Raw genomic sequence first — 19,211 nt, 5'->3', positions numbered from 1 at the left:
AAATACTTTGGGAATACACATCTTCCTAGTAGCTTCACAAACTACTTTACAAATACCAAAGATAGCAAGTTTTTTTCACTTCTTTCTTAAGAAGAGTGCTTTGAAAAATCTATATATTTTGCTTTTAATATTATGATTGTGTGATATCATATGTTAGGACATCTTATTTTATAAAATTTTGAAAGTAAAATTTTATAATTTAAGCACAATTTGTTTGATAAAAAAATATTTTTTAAAAATTATAAATAAAATAAACTGCGTATAAGTTATTTAAAATTTACTTTTTTATTAAACAAATCACATTTAAACTTGACTTTTAGATTTATCTAATAAATAAATTAAATTTTGAAGTTGTGTATATTTGACTAGTTAAAATTTAAAAATTTATTCATTTATAAGTTTATAAATTGACTTGTTAATCTACATATTTAATTAAAATTATTTAATTTTAAATATATTATTTTATATATAAATTAAGTTATTTATGAGTTATTCGAAATTAATTTAATAAAAAATTAATATTTTGTTTACTTCGGTTAAATTTTTTTAAAAGTTTTGAGAATTAAATTTATACTCTTTAAACTTTGCTTAATCTATTTATTTACTCTTATATTTTTTAGAAAAATAGTTTGTTAAAAAAATAAATTATTTTTCATTGTTTAATTATAGCACTTAAAAAATAAAGAATTCTAATAAAATTATATATAAAGTCAAGTAATGCCAATAAAATATTTAAAATTAAGACATTACTTTCTATTTTAATAAATGTCATATTAAAAAAAATCTTAATTGTCCCTTTAATTAAACAATTTTTACCGACTGATTTTTTAAAATTTTAAATATTAAAAATGTAAAGCCTTAGATTTTGCCCTTTCCTCTCCTAAAATCTATTTCCAACAATGCTTGAGATTAGAATTTCTATCGGCGGGATTTCAGACTATAACAATATTTCACATTCCTTTTTTTTTTTTTTTTTTAATTCTTTTCCCGCTCACATCCTACAACAATATTTCCTAGGCTGAATATACATTTACACTGTTATACTAATTGAAATTAACATACATAACACCTGAATTAGAATTATAACCTACAAGTATTTAATAATTACAATTTTATTTCAAATGTTTACCTATTTCACATAAAAATATAAATATGTAATTGCCCATAATGACTGCACAGATCAAACAACAAACATTTAGACATCATTAATTCAAAATCTCAGTGTCTCAATTTGCCAACAACACATTCATTAAATTCAATTACTTGAGCTGCCTGCTACAAGCTACAACCACCACCACTTGCAGTATCCAGTAACAAAAATATTTTATAAGTATACCGGCAATAACCCTTTACTTTTCATATCCAACTCCAAATCCAAATCCTAGCCTCATTTAGCTTGCCTTTCTAAAATATCCAGAATTATATGATGAGCAACATTATTTGGATATTGAACTATAGCTAACCACCGGATCCAAAAAGAGGTATGCATGGCTGGCAAAACCTAACCAAGGCCAAAAAAGAAGCTCCATTGTGCAGTTAACATTCTTGTGCCTACGACTAGTCACACAAGTCTCTTAACTCTTGAGTGATTCAGGAAAGGGGAGGCAGAGGTCATCGCTTCTGAGTCTCCCATGGGGAAAAAGCAACCTCTCAAGTGGTGTTTAAAACGGTTAAGTTTTTTCTAAAGCTCTTTCAATCAAACCAAACCACGAGAGTCTAGACTCAATGAAAAGTAACATAAAATGGTTTTCAATGGCATGTTGTTATCGTTTAGAAGACGGATAAACAAAGAATTAATCATAGGGTATAAGAGAAATCTAGCAAATGCTGGGCATAAAAAAAAATTGTGGGAAAACACAAGCTTTCCACCCAATTCAAGATTACAAATAGCAAACCAGAATAGGGAATCTATACCCAATTGTTTAATTATAAGAAATACTGTTGTTCAAAAAAAAAAATGATAATACAGCTATCAGAAACAGACCAAACTAATAATGAATTACTCCATTTAAACAAACATCAAAAATTGAATTGCAGGAGGTACTGTCAATTGTCTCAAGAGATTGAAACCCTCTTCACATTGGTGAGATTACATCATCTGCAAAAGTGAACACCACTTCCCAAATAAGTTTTCCACTTCCTATAAAAGTACTACATTATTTTGTTCAGGAAACCAAAAAAAAAAGGGAATATTTTCTATATACTTATCCAACATATTGTTTAAGTACCAGATGCAGAAACATCTCTATTGTAGAAATCTCACCTTGAAAATATCTCCAAACATTCCTTGCAGGGGATTTCTACGTGGGACTCCATAAAACTTCTCTGCAATTTCATCAAGCAACTGAACCATAATCATGTTAGAATTCATACACCCATTGAGAGCTGATTAAAGGCTAAAGAAATAAAAACTAGAAAAGAAAGTTAAGTTATCATGAGTCACTCAAAATATCTACATAAAGAAAAGCCAAAATCGGGTTGGATAACATATCTATTTTTTAACAATCTGGAACCGGTAATAGTTGTAATAGCCACCACATACCTCATTGAATACAGGTTCCTTGTCTAAAGTTGCCTTGTAACTCACTCTCAACATATTAAAAAGAGGCAAAGAATCTCTCTGCAACCTGCAAATGAAAGAATTTGTACAAACATTCAATAGCAATGATCCTCAAACTGGCAATCTGAACATGAGAGCCTATTTAAGCACCCATGCTATGTCAAAGATAAACTGAGAAAATGACAACCAGAGTAACTGTTGTTGGACTCAATAGCAACAGATATCTAACAGAGAAAAATAGTTTAACTGAAGCATCATAAAAAAATGCTCCAAGAGCAATTCCAGATCGTTTTAATTTGTATGGCATGCAAGCTCCGACAAACAGAAAGAACAGAGGCAGATAAAGGGCAAAAATTTGAAGCTTCAACATATTCACATTGATGTTATTGACATGTGGAGAGAGCAGAGATTTTTTTATTGTCCCTCTTTAATTTTTCATTCATTTAATTATAGTGATAAGACATCCATAAAAGTGGAGTGGTGTAAATTTCTAGCAGCATGTGAGTGCAATCAATTGTGATTCTGTAGAAAATATCAATCAACCTCATTCTTCGAGTCTCTTGTTTCTTTTTTATCTGCTCAATTCTAGTACCTACCAGCCTGGAACTTTCCCTTTTCCCCCTTAGAGTAGTCATCCTATGTTCCTATTAGGCTAACCATTGACAACACCAAAATGAAACTTCTCTTCTCTTTTCCTTTTTCCCCCCTTATTTTTCCATTTCTCTTCTACTGATCCAATATCACAGTGGCCCATAACACACTGTTGTTTGGCATTAAGGTTGAAAGTGTACCTTTAAAACACCCTTTTTTTTAATATGCTGTTGCAGAGAGCAGTTTCAAACTGATTCCTATTTGTTTTGGAGTTTATGACCATAACTAGTTGTTTTGGATTTTATGACCATGACATTTCAAATCTACCTTAAAAACAAACTGTCCTAATTGCGTTTTGATCAACACATTTAAAAAATAGTACTTTTCTCCATATCTACACCAATAACAATGCTAAGTAAACCATTATAAAAAGCCAAGCCTCCTGTATAGTAGGAAAAAAAAACAAATTCAGGCAACTTAAACAATACTGAATCCACATAGTATACATCTTTTACTGAACAAGAAACATAGGCACAACTTACGTGGGCAAAAGATAGTTGACATATCGCATTAAATCTGATTTAGGAAGCTCAATCTTTCTAGATTCCACTTGTTTCTTTATCTCATCCATCATGCAATTAGCATCTCTCAAATTACCCATGGCCAAATACCTACAAGAAGAGGAAATTTTAACCTTGTAAATTGAAATTCACCTACTTACAAATACATTAAGGGGAAGTACTGGGTCCTATGATCACTATTGTCGCATTCAACAACAACAGCAATAAGAACAGTAGAATCATATGCCAATGTGCAATTGCCAAACAGGCTTACATTAGAACTGCCCGTGCAATAGCCAGATCATCTTCACCAGGATAACACTGCATAATTGAAAAGAACACCAGGTGAAACCATTAAACTACTGTCCAATAAATTGAATTTGTATGCATAAAACCCAAAAAAAGAAGTATGATCCAATTACTAAAGTATGGGGATCCAGTTACCAAACTTAGTAATTTCCAGAGTTTCTGAGAATAGCATCAAACTACAACAACCATAACCTTGAACAACCCAGCAATTAGTTGTATATTAGCAGAAGAGAGTTTTGTGATCAATAAGAAATATGATGCATATTGAAAAAAGAAACTGGAGATGAAATAAATCCAATACTAACTACCTAACTATACACATTACAACATCTTATACAACCTATTGAGGATAGCTATCGAAAGCATAACGTCTAACTGCACATTTCAGTTAATTTATGCCTTATCATCCTTAGCACTGAATTTTGAAGACTAACCTTGCCCATAAAATTGACTATAGTAGATCCAAACTTCTTGGGGTCATCACCTCGAACAAAATGATATGTTATTCTAGCCATGTCCTGCAAAGAAGCATAAATGTATGATGCCATGAAAAGATTTCCCCAAGATTATGTAAGGTGTAACCTCAACGTCTTAACAAAATGATATTTGCTCTAGGAATAAGCTGCATAAAAGCAATACACAGGGCTGGCCATAGCAGAGAAAAAATAACCTCAGCATGACAAAAGGCATAGTATGGACCTTTAAATTATAGATCACCAATGAAATAATTCTAATGGAAAAAATATCAGAACAATTTGAATGAAATCAACAAAAGTTTGACTTAAATATCATTGCACTGCATTTATTCAAGCAATTTAAGGTGCAAAACATTTTATCCATAACAGAAACAATTGTGCAAGTGACTCTAAATCTAAAATACTATAAGAACATCTACATGTCCATCCATATAACAGAATAGCGAAATTGACTCTAAAAAACTATGATAAACATCAGCTACAAGTTAGCCAAATCAAATGAATCGAACAAACATCCAAACTGTCTAAGGCTATAAAGCAAGCAATGGTTCCTAATTGAAACAGAGTATCAGGAACATGAACTTGCATCTAAAATGTGGACATATTCAGAAAAAACAATATAAGGAGAAGAAAAATATGGAAAAATAATGAGTATATATATGGAGAGGTATAATATCCCAAATATGGGTTATAAAAACTTGTAGTGATCATGTTGTGAAGGAAATATCCATTCTGACACCACTATGATGTGATACTAGGACAAAGAAATGGCCATACACTATACTCTAGAAGATTTAATTTATTCTAATAGATAAGAAGACAAAAAATAGAATTGACATGTTCAATGCATTGTCAGCATGATATTATGATGCTCAGTGACATTAGCATTTATTTGCACATTCAGTCAATTCATTTATGTCTGCAAGAGTCTAAGCAACTTTACATATTTCTTAACCTCATCAATTTCATCTAAGGAGAAATAATTTGTGGAGCATAATACTGCAGGCAAAAATTGAGTGAAAACAGGAAGCAAAAACAACCCAAGAGGCTTAAATCTTCATGTCAAACCTACCAACTCAGGGGATTCAGAAAATAGATATTCAGCTAGCATAACATGTAGTTGTGGGGATCCCATCTTATGAGCTCCAAACTCTGCAGACCACCTAAACAACAAAAATGACTAAAAATTAATAATGCACTAAAATGAAGTGCTGCAGAACGGTCACTATGTGAGTGTCTTTATAGAGCAGTCACATCCACAGTTCCACATATATCTTTTCGTTGCAGACATGGATGCATATTTCTTCCTCCCTCATATATCCTTCCTTCACTCTTAAACAGCCCTCTACTGTTACACCCTCTTCATCTCAACTAATTTGTCCCATTTTATACAGAATATGCACTTCACATTTTTATCCTTCCCCTTCTCCCATTCTTCCAGTTATGGCATCTAAATGAAACTCTTAAAAGCCATGCATGATATAAATGTAGACCAGAAGAATATAAGAAATGGAAAAAATATTAAACAGTCTAAAATTCACCATGCACACATACTATTCCAGTCAGAGCATCTAAACCAAACTCTTAAGGCCATCCACGATATAAACGTAGACCAGTAGAATATAAAATGAAGTCATTATTAAGGAGTCTAAAATTCACATATGCACATATACACCCCATAAGACCAAACAATTCACCAATCCAGGGAAACACTGATAAAACCAAGACAAACATGACAGGCTTTACACATGCAGTCTAAAAAAATAATTCCTGATTCTACCCCCACATAAAGCATCCAATGACAATTGGTGGAGGCATCAGATTGAGTGTTCATTACAAGCATACCTCCATGTCAAAACTTTTGACAGCCAACATGGGAGTCTAAAGCTCTAATAACTATCAATAAATGGTGAGCACTGAGGAGCCCATCTTATCTCATGAAACACAGTTATATTACCTTGTAAAGAAGGCTACAAACAAATCTTACCTAATAGCAGCTTTTAAGAAAGAGGAGCAGCATTCTACACGTGTTTTTGCTGCCCCAATGGCTTCACTGAGTTGTTGCACATCAGCATCATCATCCCCTAAGTCCCCCAAGTTTTGCGGCAGAGGAACTAGAGGAAACATCTTGTAGATTTTCCTGACACGATCTAAGATTGATATTTTGTCACAATCACAAACAAAATGCATCTAAAAACTAAACTGGCAGTAGCCATCACTACAAGAACACCAGATATCACAATTTTGCTGACTTACTTCTAAGAAAACTTTAAAGACACTCAAATTTACACTTGGTGATATCAGTTGTTAAAGACTACAAGTGTATGTACCACAGACTTTAAAAAAAAATTAAGAATTCAATTATGTTTCAGAATTTCAATTATTTAGAGTATTTTTGGTATTTGACATAGTTATTAAGGCTGGAATTGGTTTATTACCCTATATAAAAGTATTATAAAGGGGTTTTAACACTAGTTTTCTTTTTTAAAAAAATTGAGAATTAACTAAAATTCAAAAGCATCACTTTCCAACATTTTATTCTTTTGTCTGTTCTATTTGTTTGTGGTTCTACATCCTTACATCATCAAAAGACTAAGGAAGAGATAGAAAGCATTAACTTTTAACAATAACTTCACAGCATCAACAGTTAACCAAGGGAAAGTTAAAGGGAGTACACTGACCAAGTGAATCATCATTGTAAGGAACTTTTCCCTTAACAAGTGTCTCAACAAACATCACAGCAAGCTCTGATCCACAAGTTACCTGAAATTATTGCATTTCAAACAGAGAATATTTGATAATCTAGTAAAATATTTCTTTATGCCCAATTTTTATGCTTTGTTCTTCTCCCACACAATGCACACTTATGAAGTGTTGGCCTTAGGCAAACAATGAATATATAAATACATGTCAAAATGGAAGGAGTAGTGTCATAAGGACCAAGCTTGGTTCATTTTTTAATTTTAGAAGATTGCACTCACTCCAATAAACTTTCAAGTCAACAATCAAATCCCATTTCACCGGAATCACCCCATCTAAGATATGCATTGTTGTTTTTTTTTTTAACTCACAGGATGATAGTTTTTTGTGCATCCATACAAACACCCGAAAACTTCAAATTTCTTGATAGAAAACTGCAATTTCCAGCAGACAGCTGCCTGATTTATGGGCTTGATAATCCAACATGCTCCACAATCATTGAGATTTCTTTTATTTGTATCTTCTTTTGATAGGCAACTATTCAACTTCAAAGTCAGTCCAATATTCATCACCAATGTCAAAAAAAGTGTCTTAAGATCTAAATAGAACCTTGATATTTTTCATAATTCAACTGACATCCAAACAGCCATAACATAGGCCAATCATCTGCTTATAGAAACAAAATAAGAAACACCAGCACCTAGATCTAATATTAAATGAATCAAAATTATGCACGCTCATTGGCTTCAACCGGTCAATTAGCATAGAAAACTGCAATCACAAAACTAATTTAGAAATGGAGTTGAAAGAAAATAACCTGGCCATGTTTCAGTTGAAGGCAAGCACCTGACTGAAGTAAATCCAAAGCTTCAGAATATCTCTCCGCAGATGAATATCTATAAAAATAATAAAAATAAAAAAAGAAACACCACTTTATTAATAAATCATATTAAATCAAGATCCAATCAAACAAACAACCAAACCATATGATTGTACCGCGAACTGAGTGACTTGTACATCTGTTGTGCTCCGTAGCAATTACCGTCATTTATTACTTTCTCCAACTTGTCAATATTCTGCAATTAACATCCAAAAAAATCTAAAAAATTGTTACAGGAAATCTTGTCCATTACATTGCAGCTAAGGAAATGAATCCACCACATGCATAAAATCATTTCATTTTCTTTTATCTGATCATGAAAATCAGAACATTGTTATATTATCAAAAGCTCAAATGGTGGAGATGCATTGCTAGCCCATTTCCTACCTGCATAAATCGTTAAAATCCAACTTTATGGATTCCAATTAAGAAATGAGAGCCTTTTTTTGAAATAAAATGAGAGCTTAACTAGCTTTTAAAATTAAAATAAAACGAAAACAATATGCAATCAAAAATATCAAATTCTTAAAAAAATTATTTTCTTCATAGGCTACCCAATCCCAACCGTACAGTGCACAAGAAGAATAACAAGAAGAACAACCTTATTCTAAATTTTGATTTCTTATAAATTAGGTTCCGTTGGGGTGCTGAGAAAATGTTATTAATATACTAGGGCCCAGAATCACAAACAGCGGAAAAAATAATTCAAATAGACGAAAGTCTGGAGAAACAGGGCAACAAAAGAGAGTAAAGGATCGATTCATTTTCTCAGAAACCAAACAGAGAAAGACAATTCGTAATTCATGCACCTCTTGAACAGGAGGTAGATTGGCTCTTCTCAATCTTTCTCGCGACATATCGTCTCCTCCTCCTCCTTCTTCTTCCTTCTTCTTCGATAACAAATGGATCTAATCTGTATATCAATTTTTGTATATATATATAGGTGTTTGTGTTAAAAGCTCAGCAATGAATTAAGCAGAATTCGACACATAATGTTCTCTTTATTTTTTATCTTTTATAAAAAAAATTTTATTATGTTAAATATTCAAAAAAATACTGGTTATTTATTTTCGAGAGTATTTTAAATATTTTAATTTTTTTAATTTTTAATAATTAACTATTAAAATTAATTAATAATTTTTTAAAACTTCAAAAGTACTTTAATCTGTTTTTCAAAATTAAAAATTCAATAATGATTTTTTCTAAATTATAAAAATTAAAGAATAATTTTCTCAAATATTAATTTTATGTGTACATTATAAATTTTAATTTTTACAACCCTTAACTCATATAATGAAAAAGCATCTAAATTCTAAACTGATTAATTATAATTAAATATATTATAACTCTATTAATCATTATACTATATATAAAAATAAAAAATAATGATATTACTTAAAATGCCCTTAATTTTTTAATTATTAATAATTATATTAAAATTTTAAAGCGCACAATAATTTTTTATTTACATTAAATGAAGTTAGTAAAAAATTTGAATTTTTAAATACACACAAATACTAAAACTAAATTTTTAATATAAAATTACGAAAATTATATATTATTAGATAAGAAGTTTAATTTTTTTTAAAAATTATAAGATAACGAAGAGACCATTATAATATTTTGTGTAATACTACATAAGGCATATTTAAATAGACAGTGAATTGTTATCATAAAACAGTGTCACGTGACAAGTATCTTATCATTCTATATGCGGTCTCATCTGTAAAAAAGAAAATATGAGCATTTTAAGTCTGTCTCAAGATAGGTCAGACCCAGAACGGACAGACTCGCCCTCTCAACTTTAGGACAAGACTTCATAAGAAAGTTACCGTTAAACAACTACAATCCAATAAATTCCCTTCACGCCTACGATCACGGAATTTCCAACTAATTAGCCGGCGAAAATCCTTTATCAATAAACCGGCCACATCATCGTCAGATTATCATGAAATATTATATTTATCTTCATTTTTTTATAGTATAAAAGGAGAACTATCATAGAGACAAATATACGCTATTCTCTAATACAAATACTCTTAAATTCTCTATATTCGCCTCATTGCGTTAGAGTGGCTGTTGTGGCCACCCACCACCTCACATTCTCTTTCTCGCAAGTTTAGCCAATCACAGCACAACTTCATTTCAGTACCGTCATCAATTTAGTTTCAGCAATATCATTTGGTTTCGTAATCAGGAAACAAACATTCATAAAAGGTCGCAAGGCCATCCAGACATGGGTCCTACATATAATTCGGGCGTTGGCCTATGTAAACAAACATTTATAAAAGGCCACAAGGCCATCGAGGTATGGATTCCGCATAACCAGGTAATTCATGCCATGCCACAAGGCGAGTATACGCCAGGCCAACTGAGTGTTAGTCCCGTTTCACAAAAAGATTCTAAGGAATTTGATGCCAAGCCATAAGGCGGTTATACACCAGGTCAGAAGACTAGGTGTTAATCTTGTTTCACCAAAAGTTTCTAAGATATTTGATGCCAGACTATAAGGCGGATATATGTTAGGTCGACCAACCGGGTGTTAGTCCCTTTTCATGAAAAGATGTCAGGCCATAAGGCGGGTATGAGCTAGGCCACGCGATTGAGAGCATTGGTCCCATTTCACCCAGATAATCACAGGCATGTGTCGCTGCTCTTACAATCACTTCCAGAAATTTAAAATTTTTTGCAAGGAGGTAAATGACCAAAAGCTTGTCAAGGCTGAAAAAATATACGTAAGCCCTTTAGGGTTATAGAAAATCAAGGAGTACATCGAGGCTGAGAAAATGCTCGGAAGCTTGTGAGGACTGAAAAAAATACATGTAAGCCTGTCAGGGTTGTAAAATGCCATGAAGCTTATTAGAGTTGAAAAAAATGCTCGGAAGCTCGCCAAGCTAGAAAAATGCAAGGAAGCCCGTCAGGGCTGTACAAAGCCAAAGAGCACATCGGAGCAGAGAAAATGCTCGGAAGCTCGTCAGGGCTGTACAAAGCCAAAGAGCACATCGGAGCTGAGAAAATGTTTGGAAGCTCGTCAGGGCTGGGAAAAATACACGTAAGTATGCTAAGGCTGTAAAAGGCCAAAAAGCTGGAAAAATTCTCGGAAGTTCGCTAAAGCTAAAAAAATGTAAGGAAGCCCATCAGGGCTGTACAAAGCTAAGGAGCAAATCAGGGCTAAGAAAATGCTTGAACACTCGTCAGGGCTGTAAAAATACACGTAAGACCGTCATGGCTATAAAAGGCCGAGAAGCCCATCATGGCTATAAAAAGCTAGAAAGATCGCAAAAGCTAGAAAGATCGCAAAGGCTAGAGAATGCCTAAAAGCTCGTTAGGGCTGATCGGGCAAGAATGAAACAGCCCGGCCCAAACTAACCCAAAAAACTTTTGGACCCACTTTCCACTTAGCCCAAAATGGTTAACCTAAGTTATTTAGTAGTTTCATACTGCTATTATATACAATTCGAAATTGCCGTAATTCGCCGATGTGGGACGATTTTCCACAAGCTAGCAGCTGACCGTTACACTCGGTCCCGCTAAATTTGCGACGTCCTCGTCGCAACTAAATCGGATATAATTGCTAACCAGGACCGGACCCTTGGGTATTGTGGTTCGCTAGTACCTCGGGTGGCTCCACCTCGTCTCACACAGGTAGCCCTTTCCTCACAGGTCCACTAGCTCTGCACAATTTATCTGACCCAGGGTGGCTCTGATACCAATTGAAACAGTTCGGCCCAAACTGATCCAAATAACTTTTCGACCCACTTTCCACTTGGCCCAAAATGGTTAATCCAAGTTATTTAATAGTTTCGTGCTAGCTGTTATATACAATTCGAAATTGTCGTAATTCGCCAATATGGGATGATTTCCCACAAGCTAGCAGCTGACCGTTACAAAGAAAATGCTCGAAAGTACGCCAGGGTTGAAAATGCCAGGAAGCTCAATAAGGCTGGAAAAGACCAAGGGGCTCATAAGGGCTAGAAGACGCCTAGATGATCTCCAAGACAAGAGAAAGTCTGGAAACTTGTCAAAGCATTACTATATCACTTGGATCAATTTTTATCAATAAAATCTTAGACTTGAGTGGTTAGCAGGGCAAGTACGAAGAAAGTAAAGATATCGTGCGCATAGCCCGGACAAACAAGCCATATGCCCCATATTATGAATACAACTGTCACCTTCGAATCTATAAGGACGATACGAAAAGCTATGTATCTTCCTATTCATTTTTTTCTTTGGAATTACATGGATGAAGGAACCATCATCTTGAGGCGTGGTCATCTAGAATGACCTTGGACCTGGTGAAATATCAACTTTGAGTATGTATATATAGCTCATGTCACGTAGTTGTTGCTCAGCCAGAAGGCATGGAAAACGAGTTTATGGCAAGGTGCATTAGTCGATTGGCAGCACATGATCATTGTCTAGTCACAAATGTCGAATAAGTAAATATCATTTCTGCATGCATGAAGAAGGTTTAATTTAGAGAAAAAAGGTAACCCATTTGATTGGTATTAATCATCTTTCAATATTTATTATTATTATTTATGTAACATTATTCCAAAATAGCTCATCTAGCTATGGATGAGTCAATCGTAAGGCTCATTCAGTCATGGATGGGTCAACTATAAGGCTCATCCAGTCATGAATGGGTCAATAGTAAAGCTCATCCGGCTATAAATGAGCAATTGTAAGACTCATTTCGCCATTGATAAGTCAATTGGAAGACTCGCCTAGTCATGGATGAGTCATTATGAATGGATTGCCTAATATTGAAAGAAAATGCTATCTTTTTTCTTTGAAATTATGAAAATATTGTCATGAAAGTAGCTAGAATGAACTCTTAGTTTGTCTTCTTGCTGACAACTCATTTTAAATTGAGTTATTGTGCCAAATGTCATATTTTTCAATGAAACTAGATAACATGTGCCATCTGTATATGCTGAGAGTAAATATAGAGTCTTTTATAGAGGTTTTGTCATGATTTTATTGGGCCTCTGTTATTGATCATAGGTAACTTTAAACCATTTGAAATAAGAAATAGATACATGGTGTATTATATTATTTGTTAAAAAAATTGAATAACTTCTCAATTATAGATTACATCAATTAGACTAACAAAATATTTGTATAAGCACGTTTTTGCCTATTATACTCAAAAGGCTATAATATCCATCAAAGAGTCGATTAATGAATTCAAGGTGAAAGTCTGACAGTTCACTAGGCCATGAGGCAGTGATTTGCCAGGCCATAAGGAAGATGATAGTCTCAAAAAACTTATAAGGCAGTTATCTGCTAGACCACAAGGTAGTAATCTATCAATTCATAATCAGGGTGTTAGTCCCTATACTAAGGCAGCAATATGCCAGGCCACAAGGTGGTAAACTATTAGACCAAAATCAAGATGTTAGTCCCTGTACCAAAGCGGCAATCTGCCAGGCCATAAGGTGGTAAACCATCAAGTCAAATCAGTATGTTAGTCCCTATACCAAGATGGCAATCCGCTATGCCACAAGGTAGTAAACCATCAGGCAAAAACTAGGGTGTTAGTCCTTATATCAAGGCAGCAATCCACTAGGCCACAAGGTGGTAATCCATCATGCTAAAGTCAGAGTGTTATTTCCTATTCTAGGTGGTAAGTCACCAAGGCAAAAGTCAGGGTGCTAGTCCCAAAATTAAAATATTCTTCCAAGCTAAAAAACGCAGTCTTCCAATTCAAATATAGTCTCTAAATCAGGACACCAAATCAAGGCTAGCAAGGAGACAGTTCTCAATTATAACCATCGAGTCAAAAGGGTGATAGCCCGCAAAATAAAATGAGTATATTTTATGGATATTCACTATAGTTTAAACCAAATGAACCTAAAGATTCATACTTGAGGGAGGGATTAATGATATAATATCATCACAAAATGGCTCATCTAACTATAGATGAGTCAACCGCAAGGCTCATCTAATCATGGATAAGTAAATAGTAAGACTCATCCTATCGTAGATAAAACTCATTCTGCTTATAGATAAGTTAATTGTGAGACTCGTCTAGTCATGGTAACGACACATTTTGTAGCTTATTTATATAATATGGTAAAATAATAATAATAATAATGCAATAACCATATGTTATATGTAAATTTAAAATGGCTTGATGCATACTCTAAACAATAGACATGTTGTAAAAATTGTTTTTGAAAATGTATGGTGTGCAAAAAAACATTCACATGTCCAAAATGCTTATAATTTTTTTTATATCTTTCATCAAATAATCCAACTTTAACTTTAAAATTTTGACTAACATATATTTTATTTCAATCCAAGTTAGATTATATATAAATGTAATAAATAAATTTTGATGATATAGAATTTACATATAGGTATTACATCAGAGTAGTACTTTAACTTGTATCTAAACTTCTAGGCTTGAGCATCGGTTCCCAAAATCGAAATAACAAAACTTATTAATTATAAAAATCAAACCGAACTAAATTAATAAGAAACTAAACTAAATTGAACCGTAAAATTTTGATTTGGTTTGGTTTGAAAATTAATTTTATATCAAGCATCAACAAATCGCCCATATTTGTCAAATTAATGAAAATTGAATACAAATCAAATCCAAAATTCAATTAGAAATACAAATATGCTCATGCTTCCTTTGAAAAATTTCATCAAACGGGATTCAAACGTCAATAATTATCCATATTCATACATATCATCAAAATTGCATACAAATCATACAAATATAAATTAGAAAACAAGTGCTTTATTCATGAGCTTGCTTTCTAGAGTGAAGATTAACGAAAATCATGATTCAATGACCCAAAAAAAGTCAAGGGCGTGGACTTGAAGAATTGGTGACCATCAGCTTCGTCTCCATCATAGCATCAACAACTTTGTATCCATTATAACGTCGGCGTGGGTATTGAAATCATGACCTTCCAAAGGTTGATGTAGCTTCAATTACCATTAGGCTACACATGAAAACATATGCTATTGTTCTATATATCAAATGTCAGTCGATTTAATTTTATCAAATTTTTTAAAATTAAAACCGAATCAAATCAAATAAATGAAAGATTTTTAAATTTGAAATTGAACTGAACCAATTTATTATGTAAATCAAACCGAATTGTTAATTTAAATTGGTTCGGTCAATTTTTTTTTGTTCAAACCGAATAATGCTCACCTCTAAGAGCTTTCAATATAACTCGAAGGTAAAATCTTTGATTTGTCAATGTTATTTCTATTACAATCTCCTGAAAGAAAAACTTTTAATCTCCGTTTGTTTGCAAAAAATAACTTATAATTAGAAATGTTTTCTGTGAAAAATATTTTTATATATAAAGGTGTTAATAATAATTTCTGAAAAATGATTTTCTGTTCCAAAAAAGAAAGTTATTTTTCTTACAATGACTTAATTTTACCTTTAACAAGAAAAATATTATCTGTTAACTAAATATTTTGAGTGTTTAAAATGTTAAAAAAGGTGAAGCTTTTTTCCTAAAAAAAAAATGTTGTGAAACAAAGCCTTAGTTTCATATTAAATTACTAATCGGAGCTGGTGTTAGTTATGACGAATAAAATTTAACCACTTTTCTTCAACATATACAAATGAATCATCAATAAATTATTGAGATATTTATAGTATTATCATTAGTTACATATTTTTTATCAATTAGTTGTGAAGAATCAATATTTACATGCTCAAAATCTATTGTATATCTATCATTCCTATATATATATATATATATATTGCATAGACATAAGTGTAATATACTGATCCATTTCGACTTTCTATCTTTACGTTTTTTATAACCGCCGGGCTTCACGCGTCCCAGTAGGAGGTCGGACCCTTGAAGGCAGTATTGGCTCAAAGCCCATAAAGCTTCCCTAACAGACCGGTTCAACATCTTCGGCCCTGACTTAGGCCCACGGAGCAGACCGGATCACTCACAAACTCAGGTCCACCAACTACAAGCTCAGCCCAGTGACGTGACATGAGGAAGGACAACAGGTCCAGTCACCTCGCAGCCCTGCCTGCATGTGCACCGGGGAAAATTAAATGGTCGCCTGATGCGAAGAGGGCATTTGATGCTCCCTTACATACGGACCTGCATGACAGAGGCAGTTGATACTATGGCAAAGAGGCCATTAGGCGTCACTAGCAGACAAAAAGAAATGAATAAAAGGAGAGAAATAAAAAGGAGATGAACACCCTCCTCTCCAGCCAAACTTACATAACTATTGTAAACCCTATTCTCTGGATCTTAGAACATCACGTTTAACATATATATATATCATGGTTTTTATGTGGTACATAATGAAATCACTGACCGTGAATCTTGATATTTCAAAAATAAGTGGACTTGTATATTATGAATTGAACTCAATCATTTACCAGCCAACATTAGCTTTACCGTTATCAAATCATTTTTTAAAAAAATCTATCCTTTAGCAACCTAAACGGCTTAACGATTATATCATTAGAATTTAATATATATTAAATTTTGTACTATTATTTGGCCGATACGAAAATCATTTGAAAATAATAATTTTGGAGTTCATGATATTTGTCATACACAATATTTAACAAAATTTGATTTTTCTCTTTCAACTAGTAACAAAGATCAAATAGCGTGATAAGTTTGCAGATATTTGTAATTTTCCAATGTCAAGCTTTTGCAAGAAATCTTCTAAAAAGATTATAAATTAAAAAGTTTCAAATAGGGTAAAAAAAAAGGACTTGATTACTCTCTACACATGTCTAGTGAATCAATGCAATCACAGATGATGATCATACAATCATCAAGAAAATCTTCACTAGCATTGCTAAAGCAGCATCCCTAGTTATAAAATCACTATGTATAGGGACATCTAGGAGTGAGCATTCGGTTGGTTCGGTTTAAAATCAAATCAAACTAAATAAATCAAAAACTAAAATTTTAATAATTATAAAAATTGAACCGAATTGATTTTGATAAAAAATCAAATTGAATTGAATCAATCTGATTCTGTTTGATTCAGTTCAGTTTGATCAATTTGAACATTTAATAAATTTTTTTATTTTTTACACTTTATTTTTAGTATTTTAAAATTTAATTAGAATATTTTAATCTTGATAGAATCTAATCTCTATATTATTGAAAATAATATGCTATTATTAATCGATTTGATTAAGTTTTTTCGATTTTTTCTAATCAAAACCAAACTGAATCGAAATAACTAAAATTTTTAAAATTAAAAATTAAACTAAATCAAATCGAAATGAATAAAAAATCAAATTAAAATTTTAAATTAATTCAGTTCGATCAAGTTTTTCAATTTTAACAGATATCGAACGACTTTCATGAATGGAAAACTATTAAAGACGGTCTAAATGAAAAATACGGGTCAACAAATTGTCGCTTTTTATTGCATAATAAAAATGAATATATTCATACTCATAAATTTAGTCTGATAATAAATATATCTAAGTAAATATGAGGTTTCAGATTTTATTTCCGCAATCTTCGATCCTATTTAAAAACAAAACACATATTCAACTGCATCGTATTTTTTCTAAAAAGCAAAGGCTGTTTTACTTTCTTGTATAATAAGAAATTTAAATAGGCAATTCAAATAAATATATTTGTCTGCATAATATAATAAATAAATTCAGCAACTAAATAAATATATATAAAAAAATTTTAAAAAATAAAAATAGATATGCTTGAGATCTTTAATGATTCAAATACCCCACCAATCAAAAGGCAATGTTAGCATTTACTTAAATTTTTTATGTAATTAATATTTTTTAATAACACAAAGCACAATAGAGCAAATTAAAAAATAATTTTAAGCACAATCATTTTTAATTTTATATTTTGTTATTAAAATGAAGCATATTAAAGGCAGTAAAAAAAATTCAAGCATAAATGGCCCATTAAAAATTATATTTAAACTAACACTATATGGAAAGTAAATAATTATATCTAATTTTGCAATTTATATTCTATTAGTATTTTTTATCATAATTATAAAATATTCTTAAGTTTATAAAATAATAAAAAGGCAACATTTTTTTAATTCCAAAATAAATATGAATCAAATTAAATCAATAAAAATGTGTTTAGCAAAATAAATAAAATTAAATTTAAAGTATAATTAAAGGAAAAAAATAATTTAATTCATTCGAGCAAACGGAAGCTTTTTTAATTTAAGCTAAAACTATATGAAAAATAAAAAAAATTATATCTAACTAGTCGACACTCCCACGTTGCATGGATTTTAATTATATAATTATTAATTTTATTATTAAAAAATAAAAAATAATTTATTTATAATTAAAGGTATACCTCACCTCTAATTTTTTTTATATAGTGATTGAAGTTTTAATAAAGATAAAAAGGCTCAAATTTCTCTTATAAAATTTAAAATTAAAATTCTCAATCAAATTGCCCCACAAAATTATTAAATTTTTCAATATATCCTTTGAATTTATTTTAAATAATATTATAAATAAATTTTATTATTAATTAAATCACCAGTATCTATATTATAGATTTAATTTCTAACATTATATTAATTTATAAAAATTATGTCTATTTATTAAAGATATATGTAACATAATTATTTTCATAATTATATAATAATAATAATTTTTTAGTTAAAAAATATTTTATATGTTAGCTATCCATATGATTAATAAATATTTTTAAATTCTAGCGTTTGTAGGTTTATTGTTATCTTTGTTATATTAGATCTTTACGAAAAAAAATATAGCACTTCAAAATTATGTCATAGACTGTCCTTTCTTATATTGAACTGTGCTAAGAATTGTATGCCACCTAAGAATTTTATGCCACCTATGAATTTTCTTTTGATGTGTATAATTTCAATTTAAATGTGCCTATAGGTCGTTTTAAGTTGCAGAATAAATTGGTATATTGTTTGATGAACTGAGACCTAGAGAATATAGGGTTTACAATGGTTGAGTAAACTTGGGTGAGGAGAGGATGCCCTCTCCCTTTTATTCCTTTCCTTTTTTGCTGTTAGTAATGCCTAACGGCCCCTTAACTACAGTGTCATATGTCTCTGTCACACAGGGCCGTATGTACAGAACTGTCAGACGCCTTTTCTCCGTTAGGCAGCCATTTAATTCCTTC

The 19,211-nt window shown here is 31.6% G+C and overlaps 1 protein-coding gene across 1 annotated transcript; it reads right to left on the bottom strand.

The window, feature by feature from the left end:
• Positions 1-1,807: 1,807 nt before the first annotated feature.
• On the bottom strand, positions 1,808-9,041 carry LOC110618546 (protein GET4). Its single transcript, XM_021761690.2, has 12 exons — positions 8,886-9,041; positions 8,193-8,272; positions 8,014-8,092; positions 7,178-7,259; positions 6,484-6,646; positions 5,569-5,659; positions 4,455-4,538; positions 3,986-4,032; positions 3,694-3,822; positions 2,543-2,627; positions 2,264-2,344; positions 1,808-2,098 (listed from the first exon to the last, which is right to left on the bottom strand). Exons 1-12 carry the CDS (start codon positions 8,931-8,933, stop codon positions 2,090-2,092), a joined length of 978 nt encoding a protein of 325 aa, XP_021617382.1. The 5' UTR covers positions 8,934-9,041; the 3' UTR covers positions 1,808-2,089.
• Positions 9,042-19,211: the final 10,170 nt, after the last annotated feature.

This window comes from Manihot esculenta, chromosome 7, assembly GCF_001659605.2.
Source record: "Manihot esculenta cultivar AM560-2 chromosome 7, M.esculenta_v8, whole genome shotgun sequence".
Taxonomy (NCBI): Eukaryota; Viridiplantae; Streptophyta; class Magnoliopsida; order Malpighiales; family Euphorbiaceae; genus Manihot; species Manihot esculenta.
This window is presented reverse-complemented; position numbering and strand designations above follow the sequence as displayed.

What these genes read in the sequence shown, in the direction of transcription:
- LOC110618546 (XM_021761690.2), bottom strand. Translation starts at nt 8,933, where the DNA reads ATGTCGCGAGAAAGATTGAGAAGAGCCAATCTACCTCCTGTTCAAGAG. An exon ending in TTACAATGATGATTCACTTG is followed by an intron (nt 6,647 to 7,177) that starts GTCAGTGTACTC and finishes TATCAATCTTAG; the next exon opens with ATCGTGTCAGGAAAATCTAC. An exon ending in TAGTCAATTTTATGGGCAAG is followed by an intron (nt 4,033 to 4,454) that starts GTTAGTCTTCAA and finishes TCAATTATGCAG; the next exon opens with TGTTATCCTGGTGAAGATGA.